Genomic DNA, 22,111 nt, shown 5'->3' with positions numbered 1-22,111 from the left:
GGTCCCGAAGGTTGACGGAGCTGTTTCAACACTAGCGAAGCGCACAACTATTCCTATAGAGGACAGCTGCGCTTTCAAAGATCCTATGGATAAAAAATTGGAAGGATTGCTTAAAAAGATTTTTGTTCAGCAAGGGTTCATCCTTCAACCAGCTACGTGTGTTATTACTGTCACTTCAGCGGCGTCCTTTTGGTTCGAGGAACTAGAAAGGTCGCTCCAGAAAGAGACTTCCTATGAAGAAGTCATGGACAGAATTCACACATTAAAATTAGCTAATTCCTTTATATTGGATGCCGCCTTTCAAATAACGAAATTGGCGGCGAAAAACTCAGGTTTTGCTATAGTAGCGCGGAGGGCGCTTTGGCTGAAATCCTGGTCGGCAGATGTGTCGTCCAAGACTGTTACTTAATATTCCTTTCAAGGGTAAGACCCTTTTTGGGCTGGAATTGAAGGAAATTATTTCAGACATCACTGGGGGTAAGGGCCATGCCCTCCCACAGGATAGGCCTTTTAAGGCTAAGAACAAGTCTAATTTTCGTTCCTTTCGCAATTTCAGGAACGGACCGGCTAATAACTCCACTGCCGCTAGACAAGAAGGTAACGCGGCCCAGCCCAAACCCGTTTGGAAGCCCATGCAAGGCTGGAACAAGGGTAAACAGACCAAGAAACCTGCTGCTGCTGCCAAGACAGCATGAAGGGGTAGCCCCGATCCGGGACCGGATCAGGTAGGGGGCAGACTATCTCTCTTCGCTCAGGCTTGGGCAAGAGATGTTCTGGATCCCTGGGCACTAGAGAGAGTCTCCAAGGGATACCTGCTAGAGTTCAAGGGACTTCCTCCAAGGGGAAGGTTCCACCTGTCTCACTTATCTTCAGACCAGATAAAGAAACAGGCATTCTTACATTGTGTAAGAGACCTATCAAAGATGGGAGTGATAAACCCAGTCCCCTCCGGGTAACAAGGTCTAGGTTTTTACTCAAACCTGTTTGTGGTTCCCAAAAAAGAGTGAACTTTCAGGCCAATTCTGGATTTAAAGATATTAAACAAGTTCCTCAGTGTTCCATCCTTCAAAATGGAAACCATTCGGACAATCTTGCCGACAATCCAGCAGGGTCAATATTTGACTACCGTGGATCTAAAGGATGCGTATCTGCATATTCCAATCCACAAAACTCATCATCAGTTCCTGAGGTTCGCCTTTCTGGACAAACATTACCAGTTCGTGGCTCTTCCATTCGGTTTAGCCACCGCTCCCAGAATTTTCACAAAGGTGCTAGGGTCCCTTCTAGCGGTCCTAAGGCCGAGGGGCATCGCTGTAGCACCTTATCTAGACGACATCCTAATACAAGCGTCGTCTCTTTCCAAAGCAAGGGCCCACACAGACATTGTGTTGGCTTTTCTCAGATCTCACGGGTGGAAGGTGAACATAGAAAATAGTTCACTGTCACCGTCCACAAGGGTTCCTTTTCTGGGAACAATAATAGATTCTGTGGAAATGAAGATCTTCCTGACAGTTTCAAAGAAGGAACGTTTATTACACAATTTAGATGTTGTTCGTGCTTTAAAGTTCTACTTAGAAGCAACAAAAGATTTTAGACAAACCTCATCTTTGTTTGTCGTTTACTCTGGTAAGAGGAGAGGTAAAAAAGCTACTGCTACCTCTCTCTCTTTCTGGCTGAAAAGCATTATCCGATTGGCTTATGAGACTGCCGGACGGCAACCTCCTGACCGAATCACAGCTCACTCTACTAGGGCTGTGGCTTCCACTTGGGCCTACAAGAACGAGGCTTCTGTTGATCAGATATGTAAGGCAGCGACTTGGTCCTCTCTGCACACTTTTGCCAAATTCTACAAATTTGATACTTATGCTTCTTCGGAGGCTATTTTTGGGAGAAAGGTTTTGCAAGCCGTGGTGCCTTCCATTTAGGTAACCTGATTTGCTCCCTCCCTTCATCCGTGTCCTAAAGCTTTGGTATTGGTTCCCACAAGTAATGGATGACGCCGTGGACCGGACACACCAATGTTGGAGAAAACAGAATTTATGCTTACCTGATAAATTACTTTCTCCAACGGTGTGTCCGGTCCACGGCCCGCCCTGGTTTCCTAATCCGGTTGAAATTTTTTTTCTTTATACACTACAGTCACCACGGCACCCTATAGTTTCTCCTTTTTCTCCTAACCGTCGGTCGAATGACTGGGGGGCGGAGCCAGAGGGGGAGCTATATGGACAGCTCTTGCTGTGTGCTCTCCTTGCCTTTCCCTATGGGGGAGAATATTTCCCACAAGTAATGGATGACGCCGTGGACCGGACACACCGTTGGAGAAAGTAATTTATCAGGTAAGCATAAATTCTGTTATTTTCATGTCTTTTTCTTATGCCTGCAATGTCTTTGGCTGTTGTTGCAGCTGTTTCAACCTTTTGGTTGGAAACTTCAGCACAACAAGTATCGGTTCATGACTTGTCTAGCATTGTTAACTTGATTCAACATGCTAATAATTTCATTTGTGATGCTATTTTTTGATATTATCAAAATTGACATTAAATCTAGGTCTTTAGCCATTTTAGCTAGAAGAGATTTGTGGCTTAAATCTTGGAAATGCTGATATGACTTTTAAGTCGAGATTGCTATTTTCTTTCATGTAATTAGCAAGAGTCCATGAGCTAGTGACGTATGGGATATACATTCCTACCAGGAGGGGCAAAGTTTCCCAAACCTTAAAATGCCTATAAATACACCCCTCACCACACCCACAAATCAGTTTTACAAACTTTGCCTCCTATGGAGGTGGTGAAGTAAGTTTGTGCTAGATTCTACGTTGATATGCGCTCCGCAGCAGGTTGGAGCCCGGTTTTCCTCTCAGCGTGCAGTGAATGTCAGAGGGATGTGAGGAGAGTATTGCCTATTTGAATGCAATGATCTCCTTCTACGGGGTCTATTTCATAGGTTCTCTGTTATCGGTCGTAGAGATTCATCTCTTACCTCCCTTTTCAGATCGACGATATACTCTTATATATATACCATTACCTCTGCTGATTTTCGTTTCAGTACTGGTTTGGCTTTCTACAACATGTAGATGAGTGTCCTGGGGTAAGTAAGTAAGCTTATTTTCTGTGACACTCTAAGCTCTGGTTAGGCACTTTTTTATAAAGTTCTAAATATATGTATTCAAACATTTATTTGCCTTGACTCAGGATGTTCAACATTCCTTATTTTCAGACAGTCAGTTTCATATTTGGGATAATGCATTTGAATCAATCATTTTTTCTTACCTTTAAAAATTTGACTTTTTCCCTGTGGGCTGTTAGGCTCGCGGGGGCTGAAAATGCTGCATTTTATTGCGTCATTCTTGGCGCGGACTTTTTTGGCGCAAAATTTTTTTTCTGTTTCCGGCGTCATACGTGTCGCCAGAAGTTGCGTCATTTTTTGACGGTTTTTTTTTTTTTTGCGTCAAGTGTCGGCGTTCCGGATGTGGCGTCATTTTTGGCGCCAAAAGCATTTAGGCGCCAAATAATGTGGGCGTCTTATTTGGCGCTAAAAAATATGGGCGTCATTTTTGTCTCCACATTATTTAAGTCTCATTATTTATTGCTTCTGGTTGCTAGAAGCTTGTTCACTGGCATTTTTTTCCCATTCCTGAAACTGTCATTTAAGGAATTTGATCAATTTTGCTTTATATGTTGTTTTTTCTATTACATATTGCAAGATGTTCCACGTTGCAACTGAGTCAGAAGATACTTCAGGAAAATCACTGCCCGGGCTGGAGCTACCAAGCTAAGTGTATCTGCTATAAACTTTTGGTATCTGTTTCTCCAGCTGTTGTTTGTATTGCATGTCATGACAAACTTATTAATGCAGATAAAATTTCCTTTAGTACTGTTACATTACCTGTTGCTGTTCCGTCAGCATCTAATTTTCAGAGTGTTCCTGATAACATAAGAGATTTTATTTTTTAAATCCATTAAGAAGGCTATGTCTGTTATTTCTCCTTCTAGTATACATAAAAGTCTTTTAAAACTTCTCTTTTTTCAGATGAATTTTTAAATGAACATCATCATTCTGATACTGATAATGGTTCTTCTGGTTCAGAGGTTTCTGTCTCAGAGGTTGATGCTGATAAATCTTTGTATTTGTTCAAGATGGAATTTATTCGTTCTTTATTTAAAGAAGTATTAATTGCATTAGAAATAGAGGATTCTGGTCCTCTTGATACTAAATCTAAACGTTTAAATAAGGTTTTTAAATCTCCTGTAGTTATTCCAGAAGTTTTTTCTCTCCCTGATGCTATTTCTGAAGTAATTTCCAGGGAATGGAATAATTTGGGTAATTCATTTACTCCTTCTAAAACGTTTTAAGCAATTATATCCTGTGCCATCTGACAGATTAGAGTTTTTGGGACAAAATCCCTAAGGTTAATGGGGCTGTCTCTACTCCTGCTATATTTTTAGCGGATGTTGCTGCAGCTTCAACTTTTTGGTTAGAAGCTTTAGCGCAACAAGTAACAGATTATAATTTTATAGCATTATTATTATTCTATAACATGCTAATAATTTTATTTGTGATATCATCTTTTGATATCATTAGAGTTGATGTCAGGTATATGTCTCTAGCTATTTTAGCTAGAAGAGCTTTATGGCTTAAAACTTGGAATGCTGATATGTCTTCTAAGTCTACTTTGCTATCCCTTTCTTTCCAGGGTAATAAATTATTCGGTTCTCAGTTGGATTCTATTATCTCAACTGTTACTGGAGGGAAGGGAACTTTTTTACCAAAGGATAAAAAATCTAAGGTAAATTTAGGTCTAATAATCGTTTTCGTTCCTTTCCTCACAACAAGGAACAAAAGCCTGATCCTTCATCCTCAGGAGCGGTATCAGTTTGGAAACCATTTCCAGTTTGGAATATATCCAAGCCTTATAGAAACCCAAAGCCAGCTCCTAAGTACCCATGAAGGTGCGGCCCTCATTCCAGCTCAGCTGGTATGGGGCAGATTACGTTTTCTTCAAAGAAATTTGGATCAATTCCGTTCACAATCTCTGGTTTCAGAACATTGTTTCAGAAAGGTACAGAATTGGCTTCAAGTTAAGGCCTCCTGCAAAGAGATTTTTTTCTTTCCCGTGTCCCAGTAAACCCAGCAAAGGCTCAGCATTTCTGAAATGTGTTTCAGATCTAGAGTTGGCTGGAGTAATTATGCCAGTTCCAGTTCTGGAACAGGGGCTGGGGTTTTATTCTATCTCTTCATTGTACCAAAGAAGGTCAATTCCTTCAGACCAGTTCCGGATCTATCAATATTGAATCGTTATGTAAGGATACCAACATTCAAGATGGTAACTGTAGGACTAGCCTGCCTTTTGTTTAGCAAGGGCATTATATGTCTACAATAGATTTACAGGATGCATATCTGCATATTCCGATTCATCCAGATCACTTTTAGTTTCTGAGATTCTCTTTTTAGACAAGCATTACCAGTTTTGTGGCTCTACCGTTTGGCCTAGCATCAGCTCCAAGAATTTTTTCAAAGGTTCTCGGTGCCCTTCTGTCTGTAATCAGAGAACAGGGTTTTGGTATTTCCTTATTTTGGACGATATCTTGGTACCTGCTCAGTCTTCACATTTTCGCAGAATCTCATACGAATCGACTTGTGTTGTTTCTTCAAGATCATGGTTGGAGGATCAATTTACCAAAAAGTTCATTGATTCCTCAGACAAGGGTAACCTTTTTAGGTTTCCAGATAGATTCAGTGTCTATGACTCTGTCCTTGTCAGACAAGAGAAGTTTAACATTGATATCAGCTTGTCAAAACCTTCAGTCACAATCATTCCCTTTGGTAGCCTTATGCATGGAAATTTTAGGTCTTAGTACTGCCGCATCGGATGCGATCTCCTTTGCTCGTTTTCACATGCGACCTCTTCAGCTCTGTATGCTGAACCAATGGTGCAGGGATTACACAAAGATATCTCAATTAATATCTTTAAACCGATTATACGACACTCTCTGACGTGGTGGACAGATCACCATCGTTTAGTTCAGGGGGCTTCTTTGTTCTTTCGACCTGGACTATAATCTCAACAGATGCAAGTCTTACAGATTGGGGAGCTGTGTGGGGGTCTCTGATGGCACAAGGGGTTTGGGAATCTCAGGAGGTGAGATTACCGATCAATATTTTGGAACTCCGTGCAATTTTCAGAGCTCTTCAGTCTTGGCCTCTTCTGAAGAGAGAGTTATTCATTTGTTTTCAAATAGACAATGTCACAACTGTGGCATACATCAATCATCAAGGAGGGACTCACAGTCCTCTGGCTATGAAAGAAGTATCTCAAATTTTGGTTTGGGCGGAATCCAGCTCCTGTCTAATCTCTGCGGTTCATATCCCAGGTATAGACAATTGGGAAGCGGATTATCTCAGTCGCCAAACGTTGCATCCGGGCGAATGGTCTCTTCACCCAGAGGTATTTCTTCAGATTGTTCAAATGTGGGAACTCCCAGAAATAGATCTGATGGCTTCTCATCTAAACAAGAAACTTCCCTGGTATCTGTCCAGATCCCGGGATCCTCGGGCGGAGGCAGTGGATGCATTATCACTTCCTTGGAAGTATCATCCTGCCTATATCTTTCCGCCTCTAGTTCTTCTTCCAAAAGTATTCTCCAAGATTCTACAGGAATGCTCGTTTGTCCTGCTGGTAGCTCCAGCATGGCCTCACAGGTTTTGGTATGCGGATCTTGTCCGGATGGCCTCTTGCCAGCTGTGGACTCTTCCGTTAAGACCAGACTTTCTGTCGCAAGGTCCTTTCTTCCATCAGGATCTCAAATCCTTAAATTTTAAGGTATGGAGTTTGAACGCTTGATTCTTGGTCAAAGAGGTTTCTCTGACTCTGTGATTAATACTATGTGACAGGCTCGTAAATCTGTATCTAGAGAGATATATTATAGAGTCTGGAAGACTTATATTTCTTAGTGTATTTCTCATCATTTTTCTTGGCATTCTTTTTGAATACCGAGAATTTTACAGTTTCTTCAGGATGGTTTAGATAACGGTTTGTCCGCAAGTTCCTTGAATGGACAAATCTCTGCTCTTTCTGTTCTTTTTCACAGAAAGATTGCTAATCTTCCTGATATTCATTGTTTTGTACAAGCTTTGGTTCGTATAAAACCTGTCATTAAGTCAATTTCTCCTCCTTGGAGTTTGAATTTGGTTCTGGGGGCTCTTCAAGCTCCTCCTTTTGAACCCATGTATTCTTTGGTCATTAAATTACTTTCTTGGAAAGTTTTGTTTCTTTTGGCCATCTCTTCTACCAGAAGAGTCTCTGAATTATCTGCTCTTTCTTGTGAGTCTCCTTTTCTGATTTTTCATCAGGATAAGGCTGTGCTGCAAACTTCTTTTGAATTTTTTACCTAAGGTTGTGAATTCTAACAACATTAGTAGAGAAATTGTGGTTCCTTCATTGTGTCCTAATCCTATGAATTCTAAGGAGAAATCATTGCATTCTTGGATGCTGTTAGAGCTTTGTATTATGTTGAAGCTACTAAGTCTTTCCGAAAGACTTCTAGTCTATTTGTCATCTTTTCCGGTTCTAGAAAAGGCCAGAAAGCTTCTGCCATTTCTTTGGCATCTTGGTTGAAATCTTTATTTCATCATGCCTATGTCGAGTCGGGTAAAATTCCGCCTCGAAGGATTACAGCTCATTCTACTAGGTCAGTTTCTACTTCCTGGGCGTTTAGGAATGAAGCTTCGGTTGATCAGATTTGCAAAGCAGCAACTTGGTCCTCTTTGCATACTTTTACTAAATTCTACCATTTTGATGTGTTTTCTTCTTCTGAAGCAGTTTTTGGTAGAAAAGTACTTCAGGCAGTGGTTTCAGTTTGAATCTTCTGCTTATGTTTTCATTAAACTTTATTTTGGGTGTGGATTATTTTCAGCAGGAATTGGCTGTCTTTATTTTATCCCTCCCTCTCTAGTGACTCTTGCGTGGAAAGATCCACATCTTGGGTAGTCATTATCCCATACGTCACTAGCTCATGGACTCTTGCTAATTACATGAAAGAAAACATAATTTATGTAAGAACTTACCTGATAAATTCATTTCTTTCATATTAGCAAGAGTCCATGAGGCCCACCCTTTTTTTGTGGTGGTTATGATTTTTTTGTATAAAGCACAATTATTCCAATTCCTTATTTTTTATGCTTTCGCACTTTTTTCTTATCACCCCACTTCTTGGCTATTCGTTAAACTGATTTGTGGGTGTGGTGAGGGGTGTATTTATAGGCATTTTAAGGTTTGGGAAACTTTGCCCCTCCTGGTAGGAATGTATATCCCATACGTCACTAGCTCATGGACTCTTGCTAATATGAAAGAAATGAATTTATCAGGTAAGTTCTTACATAAATTATGTTTTTTTTCTTCCAAGGTAATAAATTATTTGGTTCACAGTTGGATTCAATAATTTCAACTGTCACTGGGGGGGGGAAGGGAGTTTTTTTTTTTTTTGCCTCAAGATTAAGATCTAAGGGTAAATCTAAAGCTTCTTACCGTTTTCATTCTTAAATAAGGAACAGAAATCTTATTCTTCCACAAGGAATCTATTTCCAATTGGAAGCCTTCTTCAAATTGGAATAAATCTTAGCCATTTAAGAGATCAAACCCAGCCCCCAAGTCCGCATGAAGATGCAGCTTTTTTCCAGCTCAGCCGGTAGGGGGCAGATTAAGTTTTTTTTCTAAGATGTTTGGGTCATTTCGGTCCAAAATCATTGGATTCAGAATATTGTCTCTCAGGGGTACAGAATAGGATTCAGGATAAGACCGCTTGTGAGAAGATTTTTCTCACGTATTCCAGCAAACCCAGTAAAGGCTCAGACTTTCCTGAAGTGTGTTTCAGGCCTGGAGTTATCTGGGGTAATCATGCCAATTCCGTTTCAGGAACAGGGTCTGGGGTTTTATTCAAATCTATTCATTGTCCCAAAGAAAGAAGATTCATTCAGACCAGTTTTGGATCTAAAAATTTTGAATCAATATGTAAGAGTACCAATTTTCAAAATGGTGATTATAAGGTCTATTCTGCCTTTTGTTCAGCAAGGGCATTATGTGCCCACAATAGACTTACAGGATGCATATCTTCATATTCTGATTCATCCAGATTGCTATCAGTTTCTGAGATTCTCTCTTTCTCCAACATAGGTGTGTCCGGTCCACGGCGTCATCCTTACTTGTGGGATATTCTCTTCCCCAACAGGAAATGGCAAAGAGCCCAGCAAAGCTGGTCACATGATCCCTCCTAGGCTCCGCCTTCCCCAGTCATTCTCTTTGCCGTTGTACAGGCAACATCTCCACGGAGATGGCTTAGAGTTTTTTAGTGTTTAACTGTAGTTTTTATTATTTGTTCGTGCTCTAAAATTCTATTTAGATGCTACAAAGGATTTTAGACAAACATCTTCCTTGTTTGTTGTTTATTCTGGTAAAAGGAGAGGTCAAAAAGCAACTTCTACCTCTCTCTCTTTTTGGATTAAAAGCATCATCAGATTGGCTTATGAGACTGCCGGACGGCAGCCTCCTGACAGAATCACAGCTCATTCCACTAGGGCTGTGGCTTCCACATGGGCCTTCAAGAACGAGGCTTCTGTTGATCAGATATGTAAGGCAGCGACTTGGTCTTCACTGCACACTTTTACTAAATTTTACAAGTTTGATACTTTTGCTTCTTCTGAGGCTATTTTTGGGAGAAAGGTTTTGCAAGCCGTGGTGCCTTCCATCTAGGTGACCTGATTTGCTCCCTCCCTTCATCCGTGTCCTAAAGCTTTGGTATTGGTTCCCACAAGTAAGGATGACGCCGTGGACCGGACACACCTATGTTGGAGAAAACAGAATTTATGTTTACCTGATAAATTACTTTCTCCAACGGTGTGTCCGGTCCACGGCCCGCCCTGGTTTTTTAATCAGGTCTGATAATTTATTTTCTTTAACTACAGTCACCACGGTATCATATGGTTTCTCCTATGCAAATATTCCTCCTTTACGTCGGTCGAATGACTGGGGAAGGCGGAGCCTAGGAGGGATCATGTGACCAGCTTTGCTGGGCTCTTTGCCATTTCCTGTTGGGGAAGAGAATATCCCACAAGTAAGGATGACGCCGTGGACCGGACACACCGTTGGAGAAAGTAATTTATCAGGTAAACATAAATTCTGTTTTTAGACAAGCATTACCAATTTGTTGCTCTTCCTTTTTGGCCTAGCGACAGCTCTAGGAATCTTATCTAGGTTCTAGGTGTCCTACTCTCTGTTATCAGAGAGTGAGGTGTTGCAGTGTTTCCTTATTTGGACGATATCTTGGTACTTGCTCAGTTCTGCAGAATCTAACACAAATTAACTACTGTTGTTTCTTCATAAACATGGTTGGAGGAACAATTTACTAAAAAGTTCCTTGATTCCTCAGACAAGGGCCACCTTTTTAGGTTTCCAGGTAGATTCTATATCCATGATTCTGTCTTAACAGATCAGAGACAATTTAAATCGGTTTCAGCTTGTCGGAACATTGTCTCTATTGTTTCCTTCAGTAGCTATGTGCATGGAAGTTTTAGGTTTTATGACTGCAGCATCGGACGCGATCCCCTTTGCTCATTTTCATGTGAGACCTCTCCAGCTTTGTATGCTGAATCAATGGTGCTGGGATTATGCAAAGATATCACAATTAATATCCTTGCATATCCTGGCATATGTGTTCCCTCCGTTTGCTCTTCTTCCTCGGGTCAAACAAGAGAGGGCATCAGTGATTCTCATTGCTCCGGTGTGGCCTTGCAGAATCTGGTTTGCAGATCTGGTGGAGATGTCTTCCCTTCCACCTTGGCGTCTTCCATTAAGGAAGGATCTGCTTCTGCAGGGTTCCTTCATCCAAATCTCGTTTCTCTGAAGCTGACTGCTTGGAGATTGAACACTGGATTATTTCTAAGCGTGGTTTTTCTGAGTCAGTCATTGAGACTATGATTCAGGCTTTTAAGCCTTTGACTATGAAGATTTATTATAAGATTTGGCGTAAATATTTGTATTGGTGTGAATCCAAAGGCTACTCTTGGAGTAGAGTTAGGATTTTGTCTTTTCTACAGGAGGGTTTGGAGAAAGGTTTATCTACTAGTACCCTGAAGGGTCAAATTTCTGCTTTATCTATTTTATTGCACAAGCGCCTGGCGGATGTGCCAGATGTTCATTATTTTTGTTAGCCCTTGGTTAGAATTTGGCCTGTGTTTAAAGGGACATGAAACCCAAATTTTTTCTTTTGTGATTTAGAAAGAGCATGCAATTTTAAACAACTTTCTCATTTACTTCTATCTAATTTGCTTCATTCTCTTAATATTCTTTGCTGAAAAGCATATCTCGATAGGCTCAGTAGCTACTGATTGGTGGCTGCACATAGATGCCTCGTGTGATTGGCTCACCCATGTGCATTGCTATTTCTTTAACAAAGGATATCTAAAAAAATGAAGCAAATATTATAATAGAAGTAAATTGGAATGTTGTTTAAAATTGTATTCTCTACCTGAATCATGAAAGAAAAATTTTGGGTTTAGTGTCCCTTTAAGTCTTCTTCTCCACCTTGGAGTCTTAATTTGGTTCTTAGAGTCCTTCAACAGGCTCCGTTAGAACCTATGCATTCTTTGGATGTTAAGATGTTATCTTGGAAGGTTTTGTTTCTGGGAGAATTTTACAGTTTCTTCAGGATGGTTTAGATAACGGTTTGTCCGCAAGTTCCTTGAATGGACAAATCTCTGCTCTTTCTGTTCTTTTTCACAGAAAGATTGCTAATCTTCCTGATATTCATTGTTTTGTACAAGCTTTGGTTCGTATAAAACCTGTCATTAAGTCAATTTCTCCTCCTTGGAGTTTGAATTTGGTTCTGGGGGCTCTTCAAGCTCCTCCTTTTGAACCCATGTATTCTTTGGTCATTAAATTACTTTCTTGGAAAGTTTTGTTTCTTTTGGCCATCTCTTCTACCAGAAGAGTCTCTGAATTATCTGCTCTTTCTTGTGAGTCTCCTTTTCTGATTTTTCATCAGGATAAGGCGGTGCTGCAAACTTCTTTTGAATTTTTTACCTAAGGTTGTGAATTCTAACATTAGTAGAGAAATTGTGGTTCCTTCATTGTGTCCTAATCCTATGAATTCTAAGGAGAAATCATTGCATTCTTGGATGCTGTTAGAGCTTTGTATTATGTTGAAGCTACTAAGTCTTTCCGAAAGACTTCTAGTCTATTTGTCATCTTTTCCGGTTCTAGAAAAGGCCAGAAAGCTTCTGCCATTTCTTTGGCATCTTGGTTGAAATCTTTATTTCATCATGCCTATGTCGAGTCGGGTAAAATTCCGCCTCGAAGGATTACAGCTCATTCTACTAGGTCAGTTTCTACTTCCTGGGCGTTTAGGAATGAAGCTTCGGTTGATCAGATTTGCAAAGCAGCAACTTGGTCCTCTTTGCATACTTTTACTAAATTCTACCATTTTGATGTGTTTTCTTCTTCTGAAGCAGTTTTTGGTAGAAAAGTACTTCAGGCAGTGGTTTCAGTTTGAATCTTCTGCTTATGTTTTCATTAAACTTTATTTTGGGTGTGGATTATTTTCAGCAGGAATTGGCTGTCTTTATTTTATCCCTCCCTCTCTAGTGACTCTTGCGTGGAAAGATCCACATCTTGGGTAGTCATTATCCCATACGTCACTAGCTCATGGACTCTTGCTAATTACATGAAAGAAAACATAATTTATGTAAGAACTTACCTGATAAATTCATTTCTTTCATATTAGCAAGAGTCCATGAGGCCCACCCTTTTTTTGTGGTGGTTATGATTTTTTTGTATAAAGCACAATTATTCCAATTCCTTATTTTTTATGCTTTCGCACTTTTTTCTTATCACCCCACTTCTTGGCTATTCGTTAAACTGATTTGTGGGTGTGGTGAGGGGTGTATTTATAGGCATTTTAAGGTTTGGGAAACTTTGCCCCTCCTGGTAGGAATGTATATCCCATACGTCACTAGCTCATGGACTCTTGCTAATATGAAAGAAATGAATTTATCAGGTAAGTTCTTACATAAATTATGTTTTTTTTCTTCCAAGGTAATAAATTATTTGGTTCACAGTTGGATTCAATAATTTCAACTGTCACTGGGGGGGGAAGGGAGTTTTTTTTTTTTTGCCTCAAGATTAAGATCTAAGGGTAAATCTAAAGCTTCTTACCGTTTTCATTCTTAAATAAGGAACAGAAATCTTATTCTTCCACAAGGAATCTATTTCCAATTGGAAGCCTTCTTCAAATTGGAATAAATCTTAGCCATTTAAGAGATCAAACCCAGCCCCCAAGTCCGCATGAAGATGCAGCTTTTTTCCAGCTCAGCCGGTAGGGGGCAGATTAAGTTTTTTTTCTAAGATGTTTGGGTCATTTCGGTCCAAAATCATTGGATTCAGAATATTGTCTCTCAGGGGTACAGAATAGGATTCAGGATAAGACCGCTTGTGAGAAGATTTTTCTCACGTATTCCAGCAAACCCAGTAAAGGCTCAGACTTTCCTGAAGTGTGTTTCAGGCCTGGAGTTATCTGGGGTAATCATGCCAATTCCGTTTCAGCAACAGGGTCTGGGGTTTTATTCAAATCTATTCATTGTCCCAAAGAAAGAAGATTCATTCAGACCAGTTTTGGATCTAAAAATTTTGAATCAATATGTAAGAGTACCAATTTTCAAAATGGTGATTATAAGGTCTATTCTGCCTTTTGTTCAGCAAGGGCATTATGTGCCCACAATAGACTTACAGGATGCATATCTTCATATTCTGATTCATCCAGATTGCTATCAGTTTCTGAGATTCTCTCTTTCTCCAACATAGGTGTGTCCGGTCCACGGCGTCATCCTTACTTGTGGGATATTCTCTTCCCCAACAGGAAATGGCAAAGAGCCCAGCAAAGCTGGTCACATGATCCCTCCTAGGCTCCGCCTTCCCCAGTCATTCTCTTTGCCGTTGTACAGGCAACATCTCCACGGAGATGGCTTAGAGTTTTTTAGTGTTTAACTGTAGTTTTTATTATTTGTTCGTGCTCTAAAATTCTATTTAGATGCTACAAAGGATTTTAGACAAACATCTTCCTTGTTTGTTGTTTATTCTGGTAAAAGGAGAGGTCAAAAAGCAACTTCTACCTCTCTCTCTTTTTGGATTAAAAGCATCATCAGATTGGCTTATGAGACTGCCGGACGGCAGCCTCCTGACAGAATCACAGCTCATTCCACTAGGGCTGTGGCTTCCACATGGGCCTTCAAGAACGAGGCTTCTGTTGATCAGATATGTAAGGCAGCGACTTGGTCTTCACTGCACACTTTTACTAAATTTTACAAGTTTGATACTTTTGCTTCTTCTGAGGCTATTTTTGGGAGAAAGGTTTTGCAAGCCGTGGTGCCTTCCATCTAGGTGACCTGATTTGCTCCCTCCCTTCATCCGTGTCCTAAAGCTTTGGTATTGGTTCCCACAAGTAAGGATGACGCCGTGGACCGGACACACCTATGTTGGAGAAAACAGAATTTATGTTTACCTGATAAATTACTTTCTCCAACGGTGTGTCCGGTCCACGGCCCGCCCTGGTTTTTTAATCAGGTCTGATAATTTATTTTCTTTAACTACAGTCACCACGGTATCATATGGTTTCTCCTATGCAAATATTCCTCCTTTACGTCGGTCGAATGACTGGGGAAGGCGGAGCCTAGGAGGGATCATGTGACCAGCTTTGCTGGGCTCTTTGCCATTTCCTGTTGGGGAAGAGAATATCCCACAAGTAAGGATGACGCCGTGGACCGGACACACCGTTGGAGAAAGTAATTTATCAGGTAAACATAAATTCTGTTTTTAGACAAGCATTACCAATTTGTTGCTCTTCCTTTTTGGCCTAGCGACAGCTCTAGGAATCTTATTTAGGTTCTAGGTGTCCTACTCTCTGTTATCAGAGAGTGAGGTGTTGCAGTGTTTCCTTATTTGGACGATATCTTGGTACTTGCTCAGTTCTGCAGAATCTAACACAAATTAACTACTGTTGTTTCTTCATAAACATGGTTGGAGGAACAATTTACTAAAAAGTTCCTTGATTCCTCAGACAAGGGCCACCTTTTTAGGTTTCCAGGTAGATTCTATATCCATGATTCTGTCTTAACAGATCAGAGACAATTTAAATCGGTTTCAGCTTGTCGGAACATTGTCTCTATTGTTTCCTTCAGTAGCTATGTGCATGGAAGTTTTAGGTTTTATGACTGCAGCATCGGACGCGATCCCCTTTGCTCATTTTCATGCGAGACCTCTCCAGCTTTGTATGCTGAATCAATGGTGCTGGGATTATGCAAAGATATCACAATTAATATCCTTGCATATCCTGGCATATGTGTTCCCTCCGTTTGCTCTTCTTCCTCGGGTCAAACAAGAGAGGGCATCAGTGATTCTCATTGCTCCGGTGTGGCCTCGCAGAATCTGGTTTGCAGATCTGGTGGAGATGTCTTCCCTTCCACCTTGGCGTCTTCCATTAAGGAAGGATCTGCTTCTGCAGGGTTCCTTCATCCAAATCTCGTTTCTCTGAAGCTGACTGCTTGGAGATTGAACACTGGATTATTTCTAAGCGTGGTTTTTCTGAGTCAGTCATTGAGACTATGATTCAGGCTTTTAAGCCTTTGACTATGAAGATTTATTATAAGATTTGGCGTAAATATTTGTATTGGTGTGAATCCAAAGGCTACTCTTGGAGTAGAGTTAGGATTTTGTCTTTTCTACAGGAGGGTTTGGAGAAAGGTTTATCTACTAGTACCCTGAAGGGTCAAATTTCTGCTTTATCTATTTTATTGCACAAGCGCCTGGCGGATGTGCCAGATGTTCATTATTTTTGTTAGCCCTTGGTTAGAATTTGGCCTGTGTTTAAAGGGACATGAAACCCAAATTTTTTCTTTTGTGATTTAGAAAGAGCATGCAATTTTAAACAACTTTCTCATTTACTTCTATCTAATTTGCTTCATTCTCTTAATATTCTTTGCTGAAAAGCATATCTCGATAGGCTCAGTAGCTACTGATTGGTGGCTGCACATAGATGCCTCGTGTGATTGGCTCACCCATGTGCATTGCTATTTCTTTAACAAAGGATATCTAAAAAAATGAAGCAAATATTATAATAGAAGTAAATTGGAATGTTGTTTAAAATTGTATTCTCTACCTGAATCATGAAAGAAAAATTTTGGGTTTAGTGTCCCTTTAAGTCTTCTTCTCCACCTTGGAGTCTTAATTTGGTTCTTAGAGTCCTTCAACAGGCTCCGTTAGAACCTATGCATTCTTTGGATGTTAAGATGTTATCTTGGAAGGTTTTGTTTCTGGTGGCTATTTCTTTGGCTCGAAGAGTTTCGGAGCTTTCAGCCTTACAGTATGAATCGCCTTTTCTTATTTTTCACTCTGATAAGGTAGTTCTGCGTACTGCCTTGTGTTTTCTTCCCAAGGTTGTTTTTGATAAGAATATTAATCAAGAGATTGTTGTTCCTTCTTTGTGTCCTAATCCTCCTCCTCCTCCTCATAAGGAGCGTTTGTTGCACAACCTGGATGTGGTTCATGCATTGAAATATTATTTGCAGGCGACTAAGGATTTTCGCCAGTCTTCTTCTTTATTTGTTGTCTTTTCTGGGAAGTGTAAGGTTAAGAAAGCTACGGCTACTTCTCTTTCTTGTTGGTTGAGGAGTGTTATTCGCTTGGCATATGAGACTGATGGTCAGCAGACTCCTGAGAGAATCACGGCTCATTCCACAAGGGCTGTTTCATCTTCTTGGGCTTTCAAAAATGGAGCTTCTGTAGATCAGCTTTGCAAGGCTGCGACTTGGTCATCTTTGCATACTTTTTCTAAATTTTACAAATTTGATACTTTTGCTTCAGCAGAGGCTTCTTTTGGGAGAAAGGTTCTTCAAGCAGTGGTTCCTTCTGTTTAGGTTAACTGTCTTGTCCCTCCCTTATTATTTGTGTCCTCTAGCTTGGGTATTGGTTCCCAATGGTAATTAAGATAATCCGTGGACTTACCGTGTCATTAGAAAGAAAACATAATTTATTCTTACTTGATATTTATTGACACGGTGAGTCCACGGCCTGCCCTGTTTTTCAGACAGTTTGCTTTTCTATAAACTTCAGGCACCTCTGCACCTTCGATTACTTCCTTTCTTCTTTCCCTTTGGTCGGATGACTGGTGATTGTGGGTAGGGGGAGTGGTATTTAACAGCTTTTGCTGTGGTGCTCTTTGCCTCCTCCTGCTGGCCAGGAGTGATATTCCCAACAGTAATTAAGATAATTCGTGGACTCAACGTGTCAAGAAATAAATACATTTATCAGGTAAGAATAAATTATGTTTTCTGACCGTGGTGATATTGATATACTGATATTAACAGCTTTAGTGAATATAGACAGGATGGGTTATGTCTGCCAGTATACTTACCCACGCTGTATCATCAAAGCCTAAAATATGCTTCTATAAATGCTCGATGGAAAATAACAAACGGTGTGTGCCCTGTGTCCGATGAGAAGCCACTGTACACGCCTAGCTTTAATAAAGTATAAAGGCTTCTGCATTGCAGAGTGTCTTTCACTAGTACGTACAGTACCAGCCTGATATATAACGTGTAGGATTGTGAGGGATCAGCTTCATATTTAGAGGCTTCTCAGGCATAGCAAGGAAAGCCTTTAATCCATGTCCTGTTATAAAGGGATCTGTACTATCTCAGTACTTGTCCAGACCCTGTAAGGTGACCACGTGTGCCCTCAAGTGCACAAAAGCATTTAGCCTTGTCCTTAGGGGGTGCCTGATGCCTCACTGCACTGTACTACCTAGTGGTAACTTCATAGTGCCACATGCTGTGCCAGTCATTACCAACGCTCTGCTAAAAGCAGCCGATTTCAGGTCATAATCATGTTTTTTACTGACACTTGCTCACGCATTGTCTGCTATTCCCTGTGTACCTCCGTATTTGTATTCTTGCTTTCTTCTCAGGGAATGTAAAGATTGAGAAGCGAATGTTCTTTCTGGAGAACAAGAGGCGCCACTGGCGGTCTTATGACCCTAGGTCGCTGCTCCCGGATGTAAAGAAGGAGCAGGAGTTTTATGAACAGAAGATGAAAGAAATGGCAGAGGTAGGTGAGCGCTTAATGTGCTACTGTATGTGTTGCTAACTATGGTATCTCGGTTTTATATATTTGTATTGAAAACTGACATGCTCTAACGCTTTAGAAAAATTACATCTAATGCTCTAGAAAATAAAAATAATAATAAAAAATATCGACGTTCTAGAAAATGACATGATATAATACTCTTAAACCCCCCCCCCCCCCCCAAATAAATAAAAAAATACCATACACTAATGCTCTAGAAAGATGACAGTCTAATAGCCAGGCAAATTGCATGCTCTGAAAGCTCTAGTAAAGTCACCCGCTGTAACGCTCTAGTAAAGTCACCCGCTGTAACGCTCTAGTAAAGTCACCCGCTGTAACGCTCTAGTAAAGTCACCCGCTGTAACGCTCTAGTAAAGTCACCCGCTGTAACGCTCTAGTAAAGTCACCGGCTGTAACGCTCTAGTAAAGTCACCGGCTGTAACGCTCTAGTAAAGTCACAGGCTGTAACGCTCTAGTAAAGTCACAGGCTGTAACGCTCTAGTAAAGTCACAGGCTGTAACGCTCTAGTAAAGTCACAGGCTGTAACGCTCTAGTAAAGTCACAGGCTGTAACGCTCTAGTAAAGTCACCCGCTGTAACGCTCTAGTAAAGTCACCCGCTGTAACGCTCTAGTAAAGTCACCCGCTCCGTTTGGGAAATTACTGTTGGCTAATATTATTCCAGGCAGCAGGTCAGGTAGGCACCTCAGTATAATTGCTGAGGTGTAGTGGGTTGCCTGGGGTATAATTCAATTTTTTTGTTATCCTATTACATTACATTTAATTAAATTTTGTAATTAAAGGCACAGTAACATTTTGTGGGCTGTTATAAAATAAGAGTACAGTTTTTATTTTTAACATATAATAAAGACAGTTGTTTTTTTTTTTTTTTGGCAACATGATGAACCAAGAGGCTATGCAGATTGCTACATGCAAGTTATGTTTTGATACTCGGGTAGAACCACCACTTTTACACAAAATATATTACAGCAGCAGCAAAATAAATAATGAATATTTCTTTCTAGTGACACAGTGAGTCCATGGATCATCAGTAATTACTGTTGGGAATATCACTCCTGGCCAGCAGGAGGAGGCAAAGAGCACCACAGCAAACCTGTTAAATATCACTTCCCTTCCCACAAACCCCAGTCATTCTCTTTGCCTGCATTGCAAGAAGGTGGTAAAGTTTTCGGTGTCTGGTAAAAGTTCTACAATCAAGTTTTTTTTATTATTTTCATACACAGAGTAGGTTTGCTCTGCTATTCTGGGGTTTAGCCTGGTCCACGTCAGTCTCTTCAGTAGGGCAGTGGTGGCTTTTAAGCAATTGAGAACTTGTGAGGTACAATCCTCACTGCGCTTTCTCAATCATTCTTGCTGCCCTAATTTGAAAGCCTGTGTAAGTTTACTCAGTCTTTTTTTTTTTGCACAGTTCCATGTGAGGAGCTTCAACCTCTCAAACTGGGTGAACTGTCCTGGTGCCGGAAAGAGTGAATTTAAGGTAAGTGCCATCTTTATTTTTCTTTCAGGGTAAGAAATATTCTGGCACTTAAGCAGCTTTCTCCATTTTTAATGTTAAAAGAGGACATATTTATTTAATCCTAGTAAGGATTAATTTAAAAATTTGGCAGTTTGCAGGCACTGTGGGATGTGTTAGATATTGGTGGCTCAGATTATGTTTCTAGCTCCGGTATATTACGGGCAGGACTGCTTGTACTGTGTTTTTTTTGTTTGTTGTGTAGATCTTTTGCTTGAGCCTTTTGTTTTTTTGACTGAACTTTTTTTCCGACCGCCAAGAGAGCCCTAGATTAGTATGGGGCCGGGTCTTTCACAGGCGGCGGTTGTTTGGCGCGCTTCTTCTCTCTGAAGAGAGATTTTCTCAGTGCGCGCAGTTGACGGCGGCTCCGACATTGCGGGCTCAGACGACGGATCGCAGGACCAGTGTTCAGACCTCCGTCTGTTACTTAAGAAGGTTTTAGCTACTTTGGACGACTCCGACTTGACTGTCGTAGTCAATCCTTAGAAGTCTAGTAAGCTAAACAAGTACTTTGACGTTCCTGGAAGGTGAATTTGGGAAAAAGTTCCCCGACTCCAGCTACAAGAGTAGTATTCTTGGGAACCATAATAGATTCTCTATGAATGAAAATATTTCTGACTGCGGTCAGGAAATAAAAAAACTTAGATTCTCGTTTTGCCCTTCAGTCTTCTCCTTGGAATGTCACTGGCTCAGTGTATGGAGCTAATTTGTCTGATGGTAGCTGTCATGGACATCATTCTGTTTGCTCGGTTTTATCTCAGACCTCTGCAGTTATGCATGCTCAGGCAATGGAACGTGGATTATGCGTATCTGTCTCCACGATTAGTACCAGATCAGGCGACAAGAGATCCTCTTCCGTGGTGGTTGTCTCAGGATCATCTATCCCAGGGAACCTGCTTCCGCAGACCTACCTGGGTGATTGTGACCACGGATGCCAGTCTGCTGGGTTGGAGAGCAGTTTGAGGACCGTTAAAGGCTCAGGGTCTTTGGTCTCGGGAGGAGTCAGTTCTCCCTATAAACATCCTAGAGCTGAGCGCAATCTTCAATGCTCTCCTGGCCTGGCCTCAGTTAGCTTCAGCCTGGTTTATCAGGTTTCAGTCGGAAAACATAACTTCAGTGGCTTACATCAACCATGACAGGGAGGAACTCGGAGTTCCTTGGCCATGTCAGAGGTAGCCAAAATTATTCAGTGGGCAGAGACCCACAACTGCTGTATGTCTGCAATCCACATTCCAGGAGTGGACAATTGGGAAGCGGATTTTCTGAGCAGACAGACTTTTCACCCGGGGTAGTGGGAACTCCATCCGGAGGTGTTCTCCAGCTTGATCCTAAAATGGGGACAGCCGGAACTGGACCTTTTGGCATCTCGTCAGAATGCCAAGCTTCCGAGGCACGGGTCAAGGGATCTTCAGTCTGTACTGATAGATGAAACGGTGTATCCACTGAGAAACACGTTGCTGTGTATATGTTTTGATATAATAAAACATTATTTTTGTCAAACCTATTTTATACACTTTTATTGGGGTTTTAATGCAGTTCTCCTAACCGGCATTACCCCTTTGGATCCATTTTTATTTGCTATCTGAGGGAAAAGAGATTGTATACTTGGTCCTGACATGGGGCGAGAGTTAGTCGGACTACTCCTGAATATCTGGAATGCGAGTACAGCACTTGATGGAGCTTCACCAAATGTGAGTGCAATGTATATACCTAGTATTTCCTTTGTTTTATGAACATACTACGCTATGAATGTTCTTTTAATTTATTAAAAGGAAGAGAGAGCTTAAACCTGTTTCCAGACACGGGAGGAGAGCTAGCCAGACTACTCTAAAATATCTGGCCTGCCAGTACAGCACTTGATAGTGCTTTGTTAAATGTGAGGGTAACTTATTCACATTTCTATCCCTCTGTTTTCACTTGAATATATTACGCTATGGGCGCCTTCTTTTTTGCTTGTTTATAGGATTACTACTAAGTGATTGGCCACCTCATTTCAGAAGAGCTGCCTGCTTCTTTCTTTGTATCACTTCGGAGGTGTCTGATATTGTATCTCCAAACAAGATTCTATCTGAAGAATACAAGGGGCATTTGAATATTCACTTCCAAGTCAACCCTAAGTGACTTTTTACATCCAATATCTTAAATTATAAGATTTTTATTGCTTTTATTTGATTTTACTGTCATATTTTATTTATCTTAAGTAGTACAGTACAATTCTATTTATTGGTAGAGTAGATTACATGTGCTGATAGATGCTCTGGCGGTCCCTTGGAAATTCAGTCTAGCATACCATTTCCCTCCGTTCGCTCTTCTTCCAAGAGTCATGGCTCGAATCAAACAGGAGAGAGCGTCAGTGATTCTCGTTGCACCAGCGTGGCCTTGCAGGATCTGGTATGCAGACGTGGTGGACATGTCG

At 40.9% G+C, this 22,111-nt stretch overlaps 1 protein-coding gene across 1 annotated transcript in view; it reads left to right on the top strand.

Moving 5' to 3' along the window:
* RNF216 (ring finger protein 216) overlaps positions 1 to 22,111 on the top strand; it is a gene marked incomplete in the record, with an annotated part of 472,645 nt that overhangs the window by 127,800 nt on the left and 322,734 nt on the right. The window contains 1 exon segment of the mRNA XM_053694600.1: positions 18,006 to 18,145. Within this exon segment, the coding sequence (XP_053550575.1) occupies positions 18,006 to 18,145 (140 nt within the window).

The sequence above is a fragment of the Bombina bombina genome, chromosome 11 (genome assembly GCF_027579735.1).
Source record: "Bombina bombina isolate aBomBom1 chromosome 11, aBomBom1.pri, whole genome shotgun sequence".
Classification (NCBI taxonomy): Eukaryota; Metazoa; Chordata; class Amphibia; order Anura; family Bombinatoridae; genus Bombina; species Bombina bombina.
Note: the sequence above shows the minus strand (reverse complement) of the source record. Positions and strands in the feature narration are given on the sequence as shown.